This window comes from Drosophila erecta, unplaced genomic scaffold (assembly GCF_003286155.1).
Source record: "Drosophila erecta strain 14021-0224.00,06,07 unplaced genomic scaffold, DereRS2 tig00000000-arrow-pilon, whole genome shotgun sequence".
NCBI classification, from domain to species: domain Eukaryota; kingdom Metazoa; phylum Arthropoda; class Insecta; order Diptera; family Drosophilidae; genus Drosophila; species Drosophila erecta.
Window position 1 is genome coordinate 7,289,784 of NW_020825194.1, and position 21,420 is coordinate 7,311,203.

The 21,420-nt window shown below is 42.2% G+C and overlaps 3 protein-coding genes across 5 annotated transcripts; all 3 read right to left on the reverse strand.

The window, feature by feature from the left end:
- Positions 1–8,791: 8,791 nt before the first annotated feature.
- On the reverse strand, positions 8,792–10,695 carry LOC6555336 (protein distal antenna-related). The gene has a single exon (XM_001981825.3). The coding sequence runs from the start codon at positions 10,485–10,487 to the stop codon at positions 9,228–9,230; it is 1,260 nt and encodes a 419-aa protein (XP_001981861.1). The 5' UTR covers positions 10,488–10,695; the 3' UTR covers positions 8,792–9,227.
- A 2,237-nt stretch (positions 10,696–12,932) lies between these two features.
- On the reverse strand, positions 12,933–17,537 carry LOC6555337. Of its 3 annotated transcripts, none has more exons than XM_001981826.3 (12): positions 17,017–17,537; positions 16,337–16,498; positions 15,850–16,211; positions 14,993–15,789; positions 14,704–14,870; positions 14,296–14,642; positions 14,070–14,231; positions 13,817–14,005; positions 13,626–13,755; positions 13,458–13,556; positions 13,251–13,401; positions 12,933–13,182 (listed from the first exon to the last, which is right to left on the reverse strand). In XM_001981826.3, exons 3-12 carry the CDS (start codon positions 16,206–16,208, stop codon positions 13,052–13,054), a joined length of 2,532 nt encoding a protein of 843 aa, XP_001981862.1. In that variant the 5' UTR covers positions 16,209–16,211; positions 16,337–16,498; positions 17,017–17,537; the 3' UTR covers positions 12,933–13,051. The 3 variants fall into 3 exon arrangements, with proteins under 3 accessions (XP_001981862.1, XP_026839867.1, XP_026839865.1); XM_026984066.1 differs by lacking the exon at positions 17,017–17,537 and adding an exon at positions 16,799–16,815; XM_026984064.1 differs by lacking the exon at positions 17,017–17,537 and adding an exon at positions 16,795–16,810.
- Positions 17,538–17,695: 158 nt separating this feature from the next.
- Positions 17,696–21,269, reverse strand: LOC6555338 (nuclear export mediator factor NEMF homolog). Its single transcript, XM_001981827.3, has 5 exons — positions 20,988–21,269; positions 20,194–20,923; positions 19,247–20,124; positions 18,063–19,184; positions 17,696–18,008 (listed from the first exon to the last, which is right to left on the reverse strand). Exons 1-5 carry the CDS (start codon positions 21,041–21,043, stop codon positions 17,810–17,812), a joined length of 2,985 nt encoding a protein of 994 aa, XP_001981863.1. The 5' UTR covers positions 21,044–21,269; the 3' UTR covers positions 17,696–17,809.
- Positions 21,270–21,420: the final 151 nt, after the last annotated feature.

Consider the following 21,420-nt stretch of genomic DNA (forward strand, 5'->3'; position numbering starts at 1 on the left):
AGGTATATATAATCTGCGGCCATGTGGCAGAAACTATGTGCACGCGCTGTAACACATATAATTTTGAATATATAACCAAGGTCTATACCACATATACATATGTACAAAAGTAAAAGTTTACTTATGTATGTATGTGTGCTGGGCAGTTGGTATGTGCGCATAATATATTCGTAATAACATTTTCGAAACCCGGCGTAAGCATTTTTCAGCCGTTTCATCCCTTTTCTGGACACTTAGGGGTTAAGGCTACAAAAGGTCCTGTCCACTCGCCCTGTCCGTGTGTGTGTGTGTGTGTGTCTGTGTGCCACACCTCGCGCCCCATCGCCCAGCCTCCGCAAACCGCATCTATCACAAATTTCAACTGCCAGCGGTCCAGGGAAAGGTCGCGGGAAGGTCCTGAACGGACGGTCCACCACGGTTCGTTCAAGGGTATGGGTTAGTGGTCCTGTCCGGTTCGTCCCGGGTCCGGTTAAGTCCACAGCCCGTTACGGGCCTGTCCCGTACGACAGGCCTAGCGACACGCTTGACGTAGACCCAATTCGACCCCCATCCCACATCCCAGCATCCCAACAGCCCGCCAACTCTACATCCCAAACCGCACGCACTCTGAGCAATTATTAAACGAGTCTCTGGAACGTTAAATTCTGTCCACTTTGGAGGCGGACCAGAGCCATCTGCGGCACCACTTCTCGAGTAGTGAGAGTGACCGACGACCGGTCCCGGCGATGAAAAATAGAAATCGCTGGAGTTTGTTTAACAACAAGTGAAGGGGTTCGCTTTTTTATGCCCCCCACCCAGCACACTTTCTGCCAGTGGGCTTAGTATGCCCACATTTAGTATGCCATATAGGCATACTCACACACACACACACACACACACATATCGGGCTTACATGGCAGGATATATGGAGTATATGTGTTACCTATATACTTGTCCGTGTATAGGTGTGTGTTTCGTTATTATAATAACGACTGTGCAGGAATACAATGTCGGTCGTTAAAAAGTGCCAGAACTCATTAGGTATTTCAGTTTCCTATAGCCAGTGACAAAACTAACCCCTGAATTTCTTACGTGGGCTGCATACCCTTGGATTTGTCACAGATTCCGGTGCACGTCTACAAGGGAAGCGAAAGATTCCGATTTGGCACTTAATTGCACTAAAAACAGCTAATTATATATATTTTTAGTATAATTACTCAATTTATTTGGATTAAATAGCCAATTAACTAAATAAAACCACTGTCCTGCTGAAGGATATTTATTCCTGTGAGCTGCCATTCAAGGTGCCAAGCAGGAAGCGCTGCGAATTCGTCCTGGAATCAGGCATCCTGGTGGGCATGTGTCATTTGTCAGGACTGCGAACCGAAAAGTTTGACACTAATACCCGCCAGCTAAATACCCCGGCGTAAAAACTTTATTTGCATGTCCTGCACGGTTAACAGCGGTGACGAAGACATCAAGTCATTTGTTAAGATTAGATAAATACCCACACGGCTGCTTAATATTCATATCCGGCCATATGCATCCACGGTTAAGGGAACCCGTTCCCGGGACAAGTAATTGCAGATATGGTGTAAGATGGCAGTTCTCGGCACAACCGGTATTTCGATTAGAATTCCAATGCCCTACTGTCATTTGGCCGGACATCGGGATAGAAATTGAAAAAGACAAAAAGCAGCTTCGCTTTGGGAAATTATACGACGTTTTCTCACGAATACCGTGTCCTGTAACGGAATTTTCAACCGGCTGATTTATCGACGATGGCAGGAACGTTGACAGGGCCCCAAGTCCGGCGACCTTTAATCCAGTTTTGCATTGAGGCGCCGTGATAATTTCCACTCTTACCACAGACAAGAATAAGGGTTACATAAACATCACAAATCGGACCGTGTCTTCCCAGCCCACTGATTTCAATGCCAAATGAAGAGTTTGTTTTCTATATGCAAACACTAAATGGGTTATGGGACATACGGGTTTTCCTCTCTTTTTGTTTGTTAATACAATAAGGTCAGAGGTCATCTTGTTACGACTGTGCCGATCTTGCAGCTTGCAAGCTTTCTCTTCTAGAGAAAATCGCTAGATACGCATATGTGTTATAAGTTCTTATGTTCTTCAAACTTTTTAAGGAAAGCACAATGTATTCAGGATAGATTTCCATTCTTATAAGTAAATCCAGAGATAGGCGAGAAATTTCAACAATATTATCTTATAGTATTAAAAAAATCCGCATTTTACTCAGTTTCCTACAAAAACAGCACGTATCGATTTGGGTCTGATTTCGCCAAAGATTTTTTGCGGTCATGGCTTGCCTTTCTGGCTTTAAAGTACAGAAAAAAAGACCTTTGCGTGTCAGAATGTATGCAACATAATAAGCCCAGAAAGCCAACTGAAATCCGGTTTGAGTTTTTTTCGCTTTCAGAAATCAAGTAGCTGCTTGTCGCTGGAAAACAATGCGAATGCCAAATCGTCCGTCTTGGGAATCCCTTGGCCCAAACCTAAGCCTCTTATCACCGCACATTCCACGTTTCGATCAACTCAAGGCGTGTTAATAACGAGACAATTCTGACAATAAAGTGAAAACTTTATCGCGCACAATGACATATTCATTAGGATGTCCTTTCTCAGGATGACATCGGTCTGTTCAGCAGCAGAGCACCAAACATAACATAACAAAGCAGAACAAAACAAGCCAGCCTTTCCGACTTACACGCGCTAATCAAAGGGGATGAATACCCTTCCGGCATTTCGCATCGTGGTTGCGATAAGTTGCTGTGGTAAATGCAGTGGCATTGCCAAGGATGCTTTCACAACATCCTTCAGGTAGCAATCAAAATATTGTACTAATCGTGATTCTTAGGCAAACGGGACAACAAAGTTGCCCATTTCAAATTTCACAGCTGACCAATATCATCTCGATGTGATTCAATTCCTCGAGGGCTTCTGCAAGTTGAAGTCTGAAAACAATAGTGTTTCTGATCCTGCTCACTTAAAAAGTATATATCAGTTTCAGTTCCTAGCTCGTCCATCCTAATATATTATATTAAACACATAAATTTCTAATCATTTCCCTGTGTTAAATCAGAACTTTTTCAAGAATAACGCCAGGACGCGAACCGGTTGGCAAAAACAAAAAGGCAAAGAGAAGGATGATGACAAAGTCTCTGGTTCAGCTTTGATGTTCACAAGGACAAAGGGAGAAAAAAGGAGAACAATGCTGAAATAGGGGGAGAAAAAAAAACTATTGAAACAAAAACACTTTTTTCACCCAGAAGACACAATAAATTGCAATTTATACCAAAAGTTGTATTCATCATCATCGTCCCGAGCCAAAATTATGCAGTATCCGCAAAGCGCAATTCGTTACAAAAGTACACAAATCCTTGTTACTTATTTACAAGGCTTGCACATACATCGCATCGAAATGAAAACCCAAAAGTAATTCTGGCCCGTAGAGCCTACATTTTACGGAATTGTAAGGCGTAAATTAAGGACACTGTCGCTTGAAAAACAATATTGAGTGAATGGTGAAATCTGAAATAAGATATAATAAATAAGATATTTATTTAAACTTTTAAGTGCAACAAGTTGCTGTGCCCTTAAAGCCAATGTTTTCTAAAAAACACCTACCTATCTTAGTCAAATATTTAGGGACTTTTTGTTTGGGGTCAAAAGTAGATCATATGGGTTATAATTTATTTGAGAAAAGTAAGAAAAACATCTTGCGGCAAAAATGCAATGTTTTTGAAGGGTTTTTAAACATAGCTTGGCTAAAAATGGTCATACAGCGAAAACAAAAGCAGTTTTGTGTTTCTAATTATCAATGCTTTCGATCCCCATCACTTTTTGGTGGATTTGAAAAAAATCAATTTTCTTCAATTTTTCGCATTTTTTGTAAGGGGTAACATCATTAAAATTTGCAAAAAATGGCAAAAAAATAAAATATTTAAGCTGGAACGCCAATCGATTGGGAATTTGATTACGAGTTCAACGAGATATGCCATTCCACATTTGGGCCATTATTTCCAAAGTTTTGGCAATAAATCGAATAATTTGTTTGAGAAAAGTAAGAAAAACGTCTTTCGGCAAAAATGCAATGTTTTTGAAGGGTTTTTAAACATAGCTTGGCTAAAAATGGTCATACAGCGAAAACAAAAGCAGTTTTGTGTTGCTAATTATCAATGCTTTCGATCCCCATCACTTTTTGGAGGATTTGAAAAAAATCAATTTTCTTCAATTTTTCGCATTTTTTGTAAGGGGTAACATCATTAAAATTTGCAAAAAATGGCAAAAAAAAAAAATATTTAAGCTGGAACGCCAATCGATTGGGAATTTGATTACGAGTTCAACGAGATATGCCATTCCACATTTGGGCCATTATTTCCAAAGTTTTGGCAATAAATCGAATAATTTGTTTGAGAAAAGTAAGAAAAACGTCTTTCGGCAAAAATGCAATGTTTTTGAAGGGTTTTTAAACATAGCTTGGCTAAAAATGGTCATACAGCGAAAACAAAAGCAGTTTTGTGTTGCTAATTATCAATGCTTTCGATCCCCATCACTTTTTGGAGGATTTGAAAAAAATCAATTTTCTTCAATTTTTCGCATTTTTTGTAAGGGGTAAAAATTTGCAAAAAATGGCAAAAAAAAAAATATTTAAGCTGGAACGCCAATCGATTGGGAATTTGATTACGAGTTCAACGAGATATGCCATTCCACATTTGGGCCATTATTTCCAAAGTTTTGGCAATAAATCGAATAATTTGTTTGAGAAAAGTAAGAAAAACGTCTTTCGGCAAAAATGCAATGTTTTTGAAGGGGTTTTAAACATAGCTTGGCTAAAAATGGTCATGCAGCGAAAACAAAAGCAGTTTTGTGTTGCTAATTATCAATGCTTTCGATCCCCATCACTTTTTGGAGCATTTGAAAAAAATCAATTTTCTTCAATTTTTCGCATTTTTTGTAAGGGGTAACATCATTAAAATTTGCAAAAAATGGCAAAAAATAAAATATTTAAGCTGGAACGCCAATCGATTGGGAATTTGATTACGAGTTCAACGAGATATGCCATTCCACATTTGGGCCATTATTTCCAAAGTTTTGGCAATAAATCGAATAATTTGTTTGAGAAAAGTAAGAAAAACGTCTTTCGGCAAAAATGCAATGTTTTTGAAGGGTTTTTAAACATAGCTTGGCTAAAAATGGTCATACAGCGAAAACAAAAGCAGTTTTGTGTTGCTAATTATCAATGCTTTCGATCCCCATCACTTTTTGGAGGATTTGAAAAAAATCAATTTTCTTCAATTTTTCGCATTTTTTGTAAGGGGTAACATCATTAAAATTTGCAAAAAATGGCAAAAAAAAAAAATATTTAAGCTGGAACGCCAATCGATTGGGAATTTGATTACGAGTTCAACGAGATATGCCATTCCACATTTGGGCCATTATTTCCAAAGTTTTGGCAATAAATCGAATAATTTGTTTGAGAAAAGTAAGAAAAACGTCTTTCGGCAAAAATGCAATGTTTTTGAAGGGTTTTTAAACATAGCTTGGCTAAAAATGGTCATACAGCGAAAACAAAAGCAGTTTTGTGTTGCTAATTATCAATGCTTTCGATCCCCATCACTTTTTGGAGGATTTAAAAAAAATCAATTTTCTTCAATTTTTCGCATTTTTTGTAAGGGGTAACATCATTAAAATTTGCAAAAAATGGCAAAAAAATAAAATATTTAAACTGGAACGCCAATCGATTGGGAATTTGATTACGAGTTCAACAAGATATGCCATTCCACATTTGGGCCATTATTCCCAAAGTTTTGACAATAAATCGAATAATTTGTTTGAGAAAAGTAAGAAAAAAGTCTTTCGGCAAAAATGCAATGTTTTTGAAGGGTTTTTAGACATGGCTTGGCTAAAAATGGTCATGCAGCGAAAACAAAAGCAGTTTTGTGTTTCTAATTATCAATGCTTTCGATCCCCATCACTTTTTGGAGGATTTGAAAAAAATCAATTTTCTTCAATTTTTCGCATTTTTTGTAAGGGGTAACATCATTAAAATTTGCAAAAAATGGCAAAAAAATTAAATATTTAAACTGGACCGCCAATCGATTGGGAATTTGATTACGAGTTCAACGAGATATGCCATTCCATATTTGGACCACTATGTCCAATGTTTTGGCCATAAAATATCCTTTCTTTACCGAAAATATGTGAGAAAAACTAAAAATTTTCATTAAGGTTTAAATGTCAATTTTGACTATAGCAAAAGACCGAAATATGTTTATTTTCTTTTATCCACTTTTAAATATTCCCTTTGGTCAAACATTTTATGATCTATTAACTGCATTTTAAAATCTAGGTTACGACCATTATGAGTTCTGACCCGAAAGCAAGTAAACTGGCTTAGCAGACATAAGCCTTTTTTGCGGCCAAATTGGTGGCAGAAGTTTAATGGATCTCCAATACACACAGTGAGTGCCCTGTCCAGACCAGTCCATTCCATTCCAGCCACTCCAATTGATCCACCAGCTCTGTGGAGGCCGAGATTCGTGCCGAGACTGGAGAAGAATGGCCAGTCCACCGTTCGGTGCGGATCGGTTCGCGACTTAATCTGGCGCGATCGTTTTCCATCAAAGGGTTCCTGCTCACATGCAACTAATCTGATTGTAATTGATGCATGCTAGAGAACGTGAATGCGAATGTGGATCCGAATGCGGGGCCCAAGGTGGCTCCACACGCAAAATGCAGAAGGTTCGCTTCGATCTCGTAAAGGCAACTTGGTAGCCAATTATTCAAACGCGAGGATAAGAAAGCAAATAAATTGACTGCAAGCTACATGGGCTTTCGGGCGGGAATCAAAAATGCATATGCACTTACTGCCCACATGCATAATGTGCCCCTGTGTGTGCCGATGTGCCGATGTGCTGCTGTAAAGTTTAAAATATTGTGATTATCCTTGCATTAACTGCGCCTCATCCAAAAAATGTCGAACGAAATTTCGCATTAAGCTCACGCAAATTCCACGCCATTTTCGTGAGCGCCCCAACCATCGGCCACCGGTGCGGATGTGGTATCGATATCCCTCAATTCCTCGGCTAATTTCAGGCCCGTTTCCATTGTCAATCATATGCTGGAAGATGTCAGTCATCCTGCGCTGCACTTTGGGCTCGGCGGTGCATTGAACTTGTCAGTAATATTTATATCGCCCTCTCAATGCGATCTTAAGCAGTAATTCGCAATAGTCCTTTTCGGAAACCTCTTTGCTTGAAGGATAAACTTGCGAAAATGGTACTTTAACATCCCATATTCAAGGACATTCAAGATCAAAGTAGTTGAATCTTTCGAAGCAGGATTAATACTAGTCTAACTAGTTTTGCATTGCTCGTTCTCATTATATTTATATGCACCTATAGATCCAAGCTCAATAACATTTATTTGCGGCTTTGCATTCGCATAGAGCGCATTCTACCTCCTGGTGGAGAAACAATACCTGTCCATGGGTATGGCCACTTATTTTGGGCACTTGTGTGATGTGTGCTGTGTGCTGGTCCTAGTACCGCGATCGAATCCGCATCGGATCGTGCGGGTTACGAGGCGACACAATATTGACAGCGGCTGGATCCGTCGATATGCCCAGGGGATTGCTCGGGTAATTTAATCCTCGCCCAGAACCAGAATGCCACGAAGATGTCCACAAAACGCTGCGCACCACACATGCAATGCGAAATGCGAAAATGCGAGTTGCGAGTTGCGGGCTGCGAGTTGCGGGCTGCGAGTTGCGAGTTGCGAAATGCGGAGCAAAACATGCATACAGATCACGGCTGGCAGGCCGGATGGTCGACATGGACATGGACATGGATGTGGATGTGGATGCCGATGCCTGGGAGCACTGTCAGTCGCCTAATCATCGTAATAATTCGCCTCAACTTCACCCGATGGCAGCGGCAATGGGAAGCCAAGCGGAAATTACCAACACGCGATATTTAATTTTTCCAAAAGGTGAACCAATAATTCGTCTTCATGCCGCTGGATGGCCATCCGTGGCGGCTGCTCTTTCTGCTCCTTCTGCTCCTTCTCTGGCTACTCTGGTTACTCTTGCTCTTGCTCTTGCTCCTCTGGCCATGGTGCCATTTTTTCGTGTTCGGCTTGACCGATGCCTCTGAAAACGCTGTCCAGGCCAGGAGCAGGGGACTAGGAGGAGCACTCATTAACGCACAGCCCAGATGCCAGGAGCCCAACTCCCCTGCTGACTGCTGACCTCCATCTATGGCACCTATAATGATGCTGCCACTCCAGCATATATGGAATATAGAATCCACTCCGGCACCTCGGTAAACAACAAGTATTCATTTACATGCGGAAATGCAATTATTCGTATAATAATATATGGGAAAAACCTAAGCAAGGGTCCTTTAGTTAAAAAAGCTTTTCTGCGTCATGGAACTTCAAAAGTAGCTCAAATTTTCTGCCTTAGGATATAGAGTTTCACTTGTTTCAAGTGTAAAGTTTCAACCGAGTAGATTCAATAGAATTGTGTTTAATTTGCATAGTGAATCAAAAAGTAGTTTAATGAAAGTTGATTCAGAAATTTGATTAAAAGTTGCGCACTTTTTGTTATTCTTGAAAATGCCAGAGAGTATCAAAGTATTAAAAACAAGGAATTCATATAGTTTGGTTACAGTCAAAAGCTTTAGTTCTTAACAAATTCCCGTTTTTCGATAGAAAAGACTTTGATTTTCAGCGGATGTAGAAGATTGACCCATTTTTCTACCCGCTGAAAGAGAAACCCCATCAAGTATGGAAATGCTTGTTAATTTTATTTTGTTTTGTTAATAAATATTTATTCGTTTCATTAGTAATTAGTTTATATGCTTATCAAGAGTTACGCAGATTACACAGTACGAAAACAAATCGATTGGAATGGCTGACAAAATGCGCCAACTAATTAAGCTACTTAACACAATTAGTATTTGTTATTATACGTGTAGATGAATTGAATTTGGCTTTCAAACAAGTAGTCACACAGTCGATATTCCTAGTTAATACTAGCTATAGTATGCTGATCTATTAATACCTGTTGCATTGATATTAATACGTTAATTGATAAGTACAAATGGCATTTGCATTGCGAAATGATTCGAGTCTCATTAATGCTAAAGGTGGCTAATAACAATAAAAATGGAGGTATTTACACTATGAGCTACAACTACATGCTATGCTATTGTGTAGGGCGTCTACTGTTCGGCGTCGCTGGACCCGATGCTCTTGTCCGGAGTGTGGGATCTGCTGGACGCCTTGGAGGCGCAGGAGCGCACGGACAGATCCTCCGGCTCGCTGTCGCAGTAGCTTTCGTTGGAGGCCTCACTGTGGGCCAGTGGACTTAGGCGCTTCAGCAGCGCCTCGTTGAATGGATATGTCTCGAGGTCCGGCTCCGATCCGCCGCTGGGCATTTGGTTGGGATTGTAGCTGGGTGCACCTGGTCCTCCGCCGCCGGGCTGCATGGAGGCTGCGGCCGCGGCGAAGGCCAGGAAGTTCAAGCTGGCATTGAAGAGCTTGCACCAGTCCAGCAGAGCCGCTCCCTGGTTGTCGGTTCCAGTGGGAGGGGCGTTTGCCGGAGTCCCAGGTGCTATCACAGGCGCTAGATCCGCAGGATTCGGGAAGGGGGCAGGCAGTAGGGGCATTGTGGTGTCCGGAAACATGGGTGTCTTCGCCTGCTCCGTGGCAAGAGCTTGTGGTGCGGCACTGTTGGCCTCCAGGGCATTGTTGTTCTTATCGTTCACTTGCTCCGGCTGATTGGATGTGGTCACCCGCTTGGCCGGATCCTTGGCCCAGTTCTTAACACTCAGCAAGGGGTAATTGTTTTTGCTGTAATCGTCGGAGGCTGCGGGCGAATCAACCACTTTGTTGTCCTCGGATTTGGGTTGTGCATCCACCAGGACATCGGCAGTCTGGGGTGTGAGCTTGGAGTTGAGCAGGGCCAGGAGATTCAGCTGGTGCAGCATGTTGTTGGAGTAGTCCATCACGCCGGCCTGACCCGGATGCACTGCACCCTCCGGATGCAAGCCGCCGTTCTTTTTCACAAATTCCACAAGGCTCAGTTTCTCCAGCAGGGATTCGTTTTGCACTGGGTAATCGGCTGGACTGTAGGGCAGTGCTCCGAAGCCCAGCTCCTCGTAGTTTGGTGGCAGTGCCACGAACTTCGGTGGCAGCTGGAGCTGCAGCTCGAACTTGCCACGCTTTTCCGGTGGCGTATCGAGTCCCAGGTGATCGGGGCCCAGTTGGCGGCACATGAAGCGCAGCTTCTGCTCGTTCTTGCACCAGCCACGCAGCGTGGACTCCGGCACGCCGATATCCCGCGACACACTGGCCTTGGTTTCACCATTGTGGATGCGCTGGATGGCTCGCACCTTGTCATTGGGCGTGAGATTCCTCAGGGGACGCTTGCCGCGCGTGCTCATCCGGATGTTCATGTGCTGGTAGGCGGAGATATCCATGGTTCTATTACTGGTTGCGCTGGCGTAGGCGATGGCGATGGTGATGGCGATTGCGATTGCGATTACGATAGCGGTTTCGAAGCGCGGACTTTGCGGATGCGAATGCGACCACCGGTGTGCACTCCTCGAACTCGCAGAAGGATGTGATTGTGAATCCGATTCCGCGAAAGGCGAGCTGCGAACTGCGAAGTGCGAACGGCGACAGGCGAACGGCGACCGCCGAGATGAGCCGATGATTTTGCGGCGAAGAGAACGGCGTGCCGTTGTTTTCAACTCGACCAATCGAGAAAGGCGCCACTCTCACCTTTCTCTCTCTCTCGCTCTCTCTATCTCTCCCCACCACCACCACCAGTGCAACAACTTGTTACTCATGTCCCGCTCACGAAATTCGCTCTACTCGGTTCTCTTAACGGTATGATGTCCTGACCATCATCCGCGTCCCTCTTCGCGGCCCGCGTATGTGTGTGTGTGTGTGGTGGTGGTGGTGGTGTGGATCTAGATATGCAGCATGCTGGATGCATATTTCCGAATCGTCTCCTGCACGTGGCTGTGTGAGTGTGTGTGTGTGAGTGCTCGTGTGTTTATATAAAAACCAGTTATTTACCTCCCATAAACATTCCCTCCTGCGAGAGTGTGTGTTTGGCCAACCTTCTCGCATCCGCATCCGCATGTGCGTGAGCGGATCTGATACGGACGTGGACCTGGTTGCACTTTTGGGTCGCGAATCTACCGAGAATAACACAATTTCACTTTGGATTATTTGCACTCTCTATCTGTGTGTTTGCACTAAATTCCATGAGTACTCTTTGTCCGCTATTTATGGTAAATATTTTCAGTGCACCCTTATCTTGTGCATAAAATAGAAAATATATATATGGCCAAAAAAGTGATCACACTAACATGGCTGTGCACAACTTTTGCCTTTTCCTTAGAACTTAGTGAAGCAAAAGTGTTCATTGAACCAATATATACAAATATCTAAAAGAATAGCACCTACCTTATCTGAAGAATTTGCATTGTTATTTGCTGATGGTTACTTGCACACAAAATTATTATAAATATATATTTTCGTTCACTGCTAATTATTTGACTACAACTGTATACAATCGTACATAACACCTTTGTAGAAACACGTTTGGAATAAATATGATCCAAAAAACACTATTCTAGTTCTTTAATTGCAAGTGTATTAAAATTAGTCTTAGGGAATCCCGGATTTTATTACTGATATAAAAATTAATACGTCTGCGTCGTCCACTAAAGAAAAACTAATGAAAGCTTTCAGATTACGGAAAATATCAGCACCCTAGAAGAAGAATTGCAATAAAAGCTCTCTGCCTGGTAAATATACCAAATTATATTATCAATTTAAAAAAATTCTTTAGTAGCAGTAAAAATTCCAATAGACAAAATTAAGGATATTGTCATTGAGTAAAATCACACATCGCTTTTTTTAATACTTTTTTTATTGTGTTATTAAAAGACACATTTTAGAAAGTAAGTAGCCTTTAGTATTTATGTTTGATTTACACATATTTAAATAAATTGTCTATTAACTATAATTTATTAGATTACATCTACTGGTATTGATTAATTTCCGTGTTGCTGTATGTTATAACTTTATCATTATTTATTATTAAACAGTTTTTCCTTCATGTTTATTTGTCACAAAATTGTATTTTAAAATGAAAGGATTGTTTTAAATAAAATATGCAACGCAAGCAGACTCAAATCGTAATTATCAAGTAAAATTAAACATTTGTCGAAATACCGCTTTGAGATACTCTTACAGATAAATAAAATCAATAAAAATAAGTGCACATTTAATGAAAAAATCAGATTGCATACGATTTATAAGTATTTGCTGTATAAATATGAGGAAACGGTATTTATTTTAAGTCTCAATTTATACATACATACAAATTTAAATATATACATAACCTATGTTGGCAGTTAGCCCTTACATTTTGTACATACACTTTATTGTTATTATATACATAATTTGTTTCAGTCGAAGGCTTATTAAACTAATTCTGAACGCATACGTCAAATGCACATACCCATATATGTATATATCTTAATACATACTGCATGCCTTACCTTAACTTTAAAATAAAAAGAGATAACTATTCGGGGGCTTCAATTGGAATACATGCAATAATTGCAAACAATTTAATGTGTTTAATGAAATGCAACTATTTTCGGTAAATAATATGTACTCTTGGGCAACAAATGAAATATCTGATGGGTGCGGATATTATGGAATCTTCGCTTGCAGTGCCTTCAGCAATATACGAGTATATTCTGTAACTTAGTGTAAGTCTTAAGTAACTTATTGTACCATTCATTAAAATTCGAATAATGATCACCGATATTTGTAAAATTAGAAAACAATTTTGGTTATTGGAATGCCATATGAAGTTGACTGTGAGTATGAAGATTCCGTTTGCTAAAAAGTTACTTGTGAGTATATTTATGGAAATTGATCAACAATTCGTGAATATATGCGTGAACTTTATTCAACACCCCTTAACTTAAATTTACTTTATCGTTAGTAACAAATGTTAATAGCTTATAGATAATGATCCCATTTGCCCAATGCAACGACCTCCCTCTTCATCGAAGGTGGCCAAAGTTAATCGAGACAGCTTATTGCATAAGACTCCATTTCCATTATTTTGAATAGGATTTGGCTCTGAAAATGGGAATTGTTTATCAAATGGTATAACTCATTTCATAGGAGTTCTAAGACATGTAGCTTACCATCGTGAAAAGGTTCTTGAGTGGTGCCCTCCTGCTTTTTGTTTCTGATTTGTTCCGTAAAATGTGATATAAGTGCGTCTATCATGGCAGCTTGCTTCGAAAATATTTGCATCAGTTTGGACACTTGTATTCCGTTCTCGACAGCATCGAACTGCAAAATAAATGATTCTACAAGCTTGTTTTTATAACGCCGAAAATGCGAAATACCTGCAGGAAGATGCAAGTGAGGCATTCGGGATCATCACTTGCACTTGGCTTTGCGTAATCCCAAGACAAATCCTCGTATCGCAATCCCAGCAAGAGGGTCTGCAGCGAAAATGATGGTTCATTTAAGGTGGGGATTATAACTATAAGCTACACTATGATATAACTTACACATTCGTACGGATCTATTACGAAAACCCCTCTCTCATTGACAGCGACCAAAACCTCCATGTCCTTCTGGTTGACCAATGCCATAATGCCCCTAACAGGTTGTTCTATTTGACCATGAAAATAGGCGGCGCTGCAAGCATGTATTAAAAAATCATTAGTTATTGAATATTTATTAGAAGTATTATGCATACCCATAGAATGGCAGAGCCCAGCAGAATTCCAGGTATTTCCTCATCAACTTTCGGGTGGTGGCAGTCTGGGGCACCCGCTTGAACTGCTCCAGAAGCTTCACCTCCGCGGAGTTCTTCTGGCTGATGGGTAGCCACAGCCAAGTGGAGCTCTTGGCCACGTGAGGGGGCAAAAACCTGGCTTGGTTCTCCCTAAATTGTGGAGGTAGCCTACAAAGTTAGTACCTAGCGTGTTCTACTAGTTTATAACACTTGCCGAAAGAATCCTATTGTATGGGTGTGGGAGTTGTAAGGACCCAGTTCGATGCGCGCTTGAATGCCACCCAACATGAGCGAGTGCACGGGCTCCATGATATACCTGCCTGTAAGCACATTGTTTCTGGCCTCTTCATAGAGGAGCTCCAGGATGCGATGGTCCCTGAAAATAGTATGATAAGATCAAGTTAAAGTGGGTTAATCTGGCTGCTACTGAAGGGTATTACTTTATTTTCTCCTCGTCTCGCTTGGAGAAGAACACGTTCCGCTTCAGAACGATCATGGGCTCATCGAACTTTCGATCACTGGGACTGCTGTTGCTGAACTTCTGGAGCAGATTGGGCCACGCGACTCGCACTATGTAGGGGCAGTGGTGGGCCTTCAGCTGCATCTCCAGTAAAGCACTTGTCATCCACAATCCGAACACGCTCTGTGCCAGCAGCTTGTTGGATATGCCCAGCTCCTCGCATCCCAAGGCAGCTGCCAGCATCACCTGCGATGGACACTGGGCAGTGCCCTCGATCTCCATGTGCACCGCCACCCGGGACATAAGATACACGCATGTGGGGATTACCTATGGAGTAAGGAATTCCATTGAAATCCCTGAAAATGGAAGGATTGTGGCGGTATCTTACATTTTGGAGAGCACGGGTTAGATTGGAAGCAGCTTTGCCGGCAGTCGCGAAATTCGAAGTTGAGCTGGTGGCCATGAGGCGTTTTTGGATTGCGGGATTGGATTGGGCATCGTTGCCGTTGTTGCACTTGTGATGTTGTGGCATGAATGAAGAATTGGTGAGCACTCCTAAATGGTCATGGAAGAACAAACACCATGATACTCAACTTAGTTTCTCTTACGAACAAAAAAGTTTCAAAATATAAACAACATAGTTTCTAGATGGATCTAGTGATCTGGCGAGCTCTTACCGGATGGGCTCCGGAGGTCGGAAAGGGGACAAAGTGCACTTGCATTGCTCATCATGTTGGCGCCCATGTCGGGTAGTCCGCCCAAACAGGGAGCATTTCCAGCGGCGGCCATGGCGGAGGACACCTGGGCCGGCGACAGGCAGTCGCCATCATTCTGACCCGTGCTGACCACACTGGACACACTGGCCGATGAGGCGAAGGTGCTGCCCACCGCCGTTTGGATCTGAGCTGTGGTCACCACACGGTGCACGGTGTACATGATTGGGGGTACCGGCATATTCACCGAGCCCATGGACACGGGCACCTGCTGGTCGCACGTGACCACACCGGATGGGTTCTGATGGGTTTGTGTGGCTGCCACGCGTCCACTTCCGGTGCCGCTGCCGCCGGCGCTCGGGAAGATCGCACAGTTGTCAAAGGCATCTGGTGGATCGGCCACCGGGCCCTGTAATTGGGGCAACTGATGGATTGGTTCTGGGTGGCTCAGTTGGTGGTTGTGCTGCAGCGACTGCTGGATGTGGAGAAAGTTGGCCTGTTGCTGCTGCTGGTGCAGATGTTGCTGGTGTTGCTGATGCTGCTGCTGATGCTGCTGCTGATGCTGCTGCTGATGCTGCTGATGCTGCTGCTGCTGATGCTGCTGCTGATGCTGCTGATGTTGGTGCTGATGCGGCTGCTGGTGCAGGTGCTGCTGTTGCGGTTGATGAGCTTGGTGCTGCGGTATAGCTGCTGCGGCATTGTTGGCTATGTAGTAATCATCGCGACACTTCACATCCGCAGTGTTGTAATATAAATGCGATCTGAAAGGTATTCATGGATATTAGTTGCACAAATTGGTTATGTTCGTATGGTAAACGCACTCATAGTCTTGAGTAGATAGCTTTTTTCGATTATACTGCAGTGTTCCCAGTGGAACGGTCATTATGTTGATATAGTTCCCAGCGTTGGCAGTATTCTTGCTGCATTGGCCACTGTTGCTGCAAACAGATCCTCCATACGGACTGCCCATGTTGCCATTCCCGCCCAGCGTTTTGCTGTTCCCACTGCGCGGCACCAAATCCTTGGAGCTGTAGCCCGATTGCGATTGGCCGGAGCTACATGTCACATAATCCTGGCCAGCGTTCATCCCATAGTTGAGTTTGTTCGCCGCATGTTGGGGAATGGAAGTCGAGGGATTCTGCTGCATGGCGCTCCGGCAGTAATAATGATTTGGCTCCATGTTCTTCAAATTCAAATAATATCATAGGATAAGTCGGTTTATAAATGTGCACCTTACATATTAATATGTGTTTTATTTAAGAAACGTGTGCATATGCATGCATTTAATGTATGTTAACTGAATCTTACCGCTGTTTCTGGTATATCTGCTGCTAACAAATATGATTAGTTACTGTCGACGCCTTTTTGGGGTTCGCTTGAGCAATCAGGATAGCCCTCATTTTAACTGGCAGTTGCGAATAGTTCTCAAAAGTCCATCATAAGCAAGATATTAGCTTTCAGTTGGCATTTCTGAAACGTAAATTAATTAAGAAGGCTTATTTCCTTTGTTTATTTTAACCTCAGAAATATATACGCATATTTAAGCTGGGGGATAGTAGACAGCATATCTTTGGGTGCAAATAGTTTGGTATAGGAACATAATTGACAAAGTCAAATATGTAATCATATATTTCATTTGCTCCTATTGTAAACCCTTTCTGTTTGGCTTGTCGGATAAACCAACAAAATGGTCCGCAGTTCTGATATTTGATTTTTCGAGCAGGTGCAATAGAGGGTATGCTGTATACACACATGCTCGCACATACCTACACGAAGGTCTGTATGTGCGAATGCGAATATGGGTACTTTTTTGTACGTCATGCTAGTTCTGGTGCTTGGAAGTATGTCAGCTGGGGCATAACTTGTAACTTTATAATTGGAGGCACGTAAACACTGTATGTTAATTCAGTTCAGTTCACATGGCTGAGAAAAAAGTCCTGCGTCCTTAATCAATACATGCCTTCATATGTATGCATACACACACTTACAGACACACACGCACATATCCTTCTAACTGGGTGGGACTTTGAAGGCCATAGTTTTTCACCGAACCATAGCCTCTTCACTTTAATTTTATTCCTTCGCAATGGTCTCCTTTCGTTGGGGAAGCACTCCGTCACTGCCCAAATGTATCTACATATCGCCGAAATGCTCCACAGCACACAAACGGATGGCTTGGAAAAAATGTGTTACACGAATTTCGCACGAAAGATACATTTTCCGCTGTATTGTCTTTTGTTGCGAGGAGCTCTGTGATTTGCTGGCTTCGGGCTTGTTTGCTTTTTCATCGGACTCCGCGAAGGACTTTATTTTTTCATTCAACTATTTTGGCCAGGCGCTCGTGTACATTTTTACAGTGGCGATTCACGTATCGAACGATGACGAGAAGTTTGCGAACTTTTTAGTACACAAAATGCCAAAACAGGCGACTTAGCACCAAAATATCTACTTATACAACACCACTTTCGAACACAGCCAACCGAAGTAAACAAACACATGCAAACTCGGGCCCCATATGAGGCGCATGCGCCCCAAAATCCCAGCTTAAAGTTCGCCCAGCAACAAGACTATCGATAAAAGCCAGTTTCAACCGTTAGCAAAATCAATATATATATCTTTTTGATAAGGAACCGAGTATATATTTAGTAGGGCAACATCAACTCCCAGTTCTGTATACATTCTCTTTTATTTTCATCAACTGGCATTACTTTTTTAAAGCATTTTTAACACTTCCTTAAGTTATGGCTCAACATTTTGCATATCTACTTATTTTTGATTTACTTATTTGTGATACTTCTGAAGTTGTGGGGCCGACAGCTTGACCTTTCCTGGGATATTCCTGGCCAACGACTCCTCCTTTATACTCTTCAGCAAGTCCTTCTCACGAGCACTGCAGCCTTTTTCCTTTGCGAAGATATTAAGTGCTAGTTTCGCCGCCTTTCCTCTCTTTCCCGTTCCTGGGGTGAGCTTTACTTTAAACCTAGAATGAAATACATTTAGAAGGAAACATATAGGAAATTAGCATATAGCTTACTTGTAGTTTTGCAAAGCCTGATAGGGCGCCACAACTGGAATCGCGAACAGCAGCTCATCTCCTTCGTGGGGCTGTCCAGTCAGACTATTGAGTACGTCCACATCTCCACCGACAGGCACATCATCAGCATCGTCCAGTTCGACTGGGTTTTTGGGAGCTGCACTTTTCTCTGGCTTTACGTACTCCTTAGTTGACTCACTTTTTTCCACCACTTTATCGGCGCTGGCCTGTGGCTTTTCTTTACCCGATGACTTGAGAATCATCATACGAATTTCCCGCTCCTCATCATCTTGATCTTTGTATTTCTGCTTCATTTTCTTCAGTTTTCCCTTCTGACCTCTCTTAACTTGGGATGGATTTTTGGGTTCGGTACTCACAGGAGCGACTTCCTGTTTGGCAGCCTCCTGTTTCGCCCGTGCCTTGTCTTCCTTGGTCTTTTTGGCACTTACTTGCTTCTTGCGACTTGGACCAGCCAAAATAATGGTCGTTTCTTCGTCGTCGGGTTTTTTCACAATTTTTTCTATGACAACTTCATTCTCTTTAGTCGCTTCGAGCTCTGGATTTAGGGAGTCGGATCTGACTATAATGCGACCAGTATCGTGCTCAATCTTAACTTCTGTATTGGGGAAAGCTGTAATTTCGGTATTGGAACTTGGTTCCGATAGATTTCCATTAAGATTTGCATCAGCGTCTTCATTATCTGACAAAAGGTCATGTTCAACTTCAGTTTCTTTAACATTTGGATCTATTTGATCATCATCCAGGTTTCGGACTTTACGCTCTCCCAAATGACGCTCAATAAAGCTATCCTCCAACTTAAAAAGTAAACTTAGACCCATGGTCAGGTGGCAGGAGGGTAGGAAGTTCTTCTTTCCTCTGATCATAAAGCTTCCCGTTGCCAAGTACTCTCCAGTTGGTGCAGTTTTGCTGACCTGATCGCTTGTTACCCAGTACGAGTTGGTAACCACTTTGGCATCCCAAGCAACACTGTATGAAATAGCCATGGATCCAGCCTCCAGCAACGTTTTCGGAGGTATTTCTTCTCCAGTGGGATTTTGAATTATAACACTCGAGGCACCTTGAATCTCAGCGTGGACATAGATGTCTTTCGGGCGCATATATCTGCAATAAGAACATTTTTTAGTTACAAAAACTACAATCTATAAAAGGAAGTCAGGTTATACCTCTTTACAATAAGTTCGTTCTGCTGTGCATCTCTTCCTCCAATAACCAAATAATTTTCAGAGCTGATGAACCAGTAAAACTTTTCAAACCAGAAAACTTTCCGTGCCTTAACTATGTTGGATATAGTCCGTACTTCCTTGAGTGTCTGCTGAGTCTTTCGCTCCGCTGACTTAAGAGCTTTTTGGGAAGCATCCACAGTTTTCTTTTCCTTTTGAGCAGCCGAACGTTTCATGTCGTAATAGCGCCGGGCATTGGCCCAAGCAGACAGAGCCAAATCGACATCCACCACAGTAAGCTCTGGAGCTTTAAGATCGTCATCTTCATCATTGTCATAAGGGTCACTGAGCATAAGTGATATATGATTAGTCTCCAGCTTAAGTTGCTTTATGGAACTTGCTACCGCATCGCCATTAGCCTGTGCCTCCTTTACAAGCTCATGAATATCCGGCCAGGATAATTGACTGGCGATAGCTGACTGAACAGCCCGAATCGCATTATCAACCAGACTTTGATTGGACGTAATAAGCTCTGCTTTCTTTCTGTCCACATCCTGGACTTTTGTCAACTCCTCTAGGCGCTTTGCGTGGTCATTCTTGACATTAGACAGCTTTTTTAGTGCCTCACGTTCTTGTTGCAGCGTCTTTATGTCAATCTTTTGTGACTCTTGCGTAGAGTAAAATTCATCAACAGCATCCATAAAGGACTCAAATGTGGCCTTTTCAAAGTTCTTGAATTGGATAAAGAGGTAGGGATGAAATTCGATGTTTTTAAAGAAAAATTCCACTTTTCCATTCTCCGTAGGCTTTTCTTCTTTCACTTGAATGATGTAGCCTTTACTTTTTCCACTACTTCCCTCAGTAATAAGCTCTTGAGCATCCTAAAAGATTACACAGAACAATTTGTTTACTTCTACATTCAATAATAAATTATTCCATGAAAGTGTTACCTTTACTGCCTGCTGAAGAATTGGCAGGTCTTTAATCATATCAAATGGCTTCTGTTCCAGTTTCGTATTCTGTTGCTTCTTACGTTGCTTTTTACCGCCTTTCTCCGGCTTGTCATCCGCCTCCGGTGTTTCTTCTGTTGCTTCCTTTTTGATCACGTGATTGTCCAAACCATGTGAGAGGAGAACATGCTCTATAACTGCCGGACCACAGTCCAAGTTGGGTGTTAGAATCTGTCGCAAATAATCGCCATTCCTAGCATTTTCCAACAGTTTAACTAGAGCCTCCGGTTCCAGTTCTTTCGTGGGCTGTTTGGCCCGTTCCACGGGATATTTTTCGCGCATAGCGAAGCGCAGATTCTCGCCCTCCGTATGCGGACGCAGAATATATAACGTGGTCAACTCGTAGTCGGTGAGGATAACATTACCGCGATCGTAGAGCTCCAAAATAACATGGTAGGCGGCATCGCCGGTACCAAACTGGAAGTCAACAATACGATCGCTGCCCAGCTGTTGAATCCTTTCCAAGCGCTTGTTCTTTAAGTGCTTCCTCAACTTCATGCTGAAACCAGACGGGGCCATGTTTTTGGGCCATTCGAACCTAGTGGTATGGAATCTAGTGCCAGATTCTATCAGCAGAGTGACCTTCTCCACCGCACCGGTCCCTTGCATCCGGAAGAGATACGTCTTGTTATCCACGTCATAGATCTGATTCACTCGCCAGCCGACCAGCCTAGAATGTAAATATAGATGTGCCATTATTCCTGGGCATCGGGAATATCTGATTTGTTACATACTTTTGCAGTTCAGCCACTCCGCAGATTATATCGAAGGTATTGAAACGTGTCTTCATGGTTCAAAATCGAAAGTTGACGATGTCAACACGGAAAGCAAACAAAAAATGAATCTATCTAGAAATTTAACTTATCATTAAGTATTCACAAGTTGGCTATCTACGTTAGATAAGTTGAATTCCTAACATAAAGTCGAACAAAAACAATTATATTCCCTTGCGAAATTAAGTATCGGTGTAAATAGCGATGGACGAACTTCAAATAAAATATATCGATGATATTTAAGAATCCGATGATTCTATGGATTCGAGTTTTTTTCATATTGTATCAAATATTTGTATTCTGACTAATAAAATAAGCAAGGAGCTCCTTTGATTTATATATTAATCTTTAAGCTATTAATCACTTAATTAAGTTTTAGTCAGCTGTTTCCCGT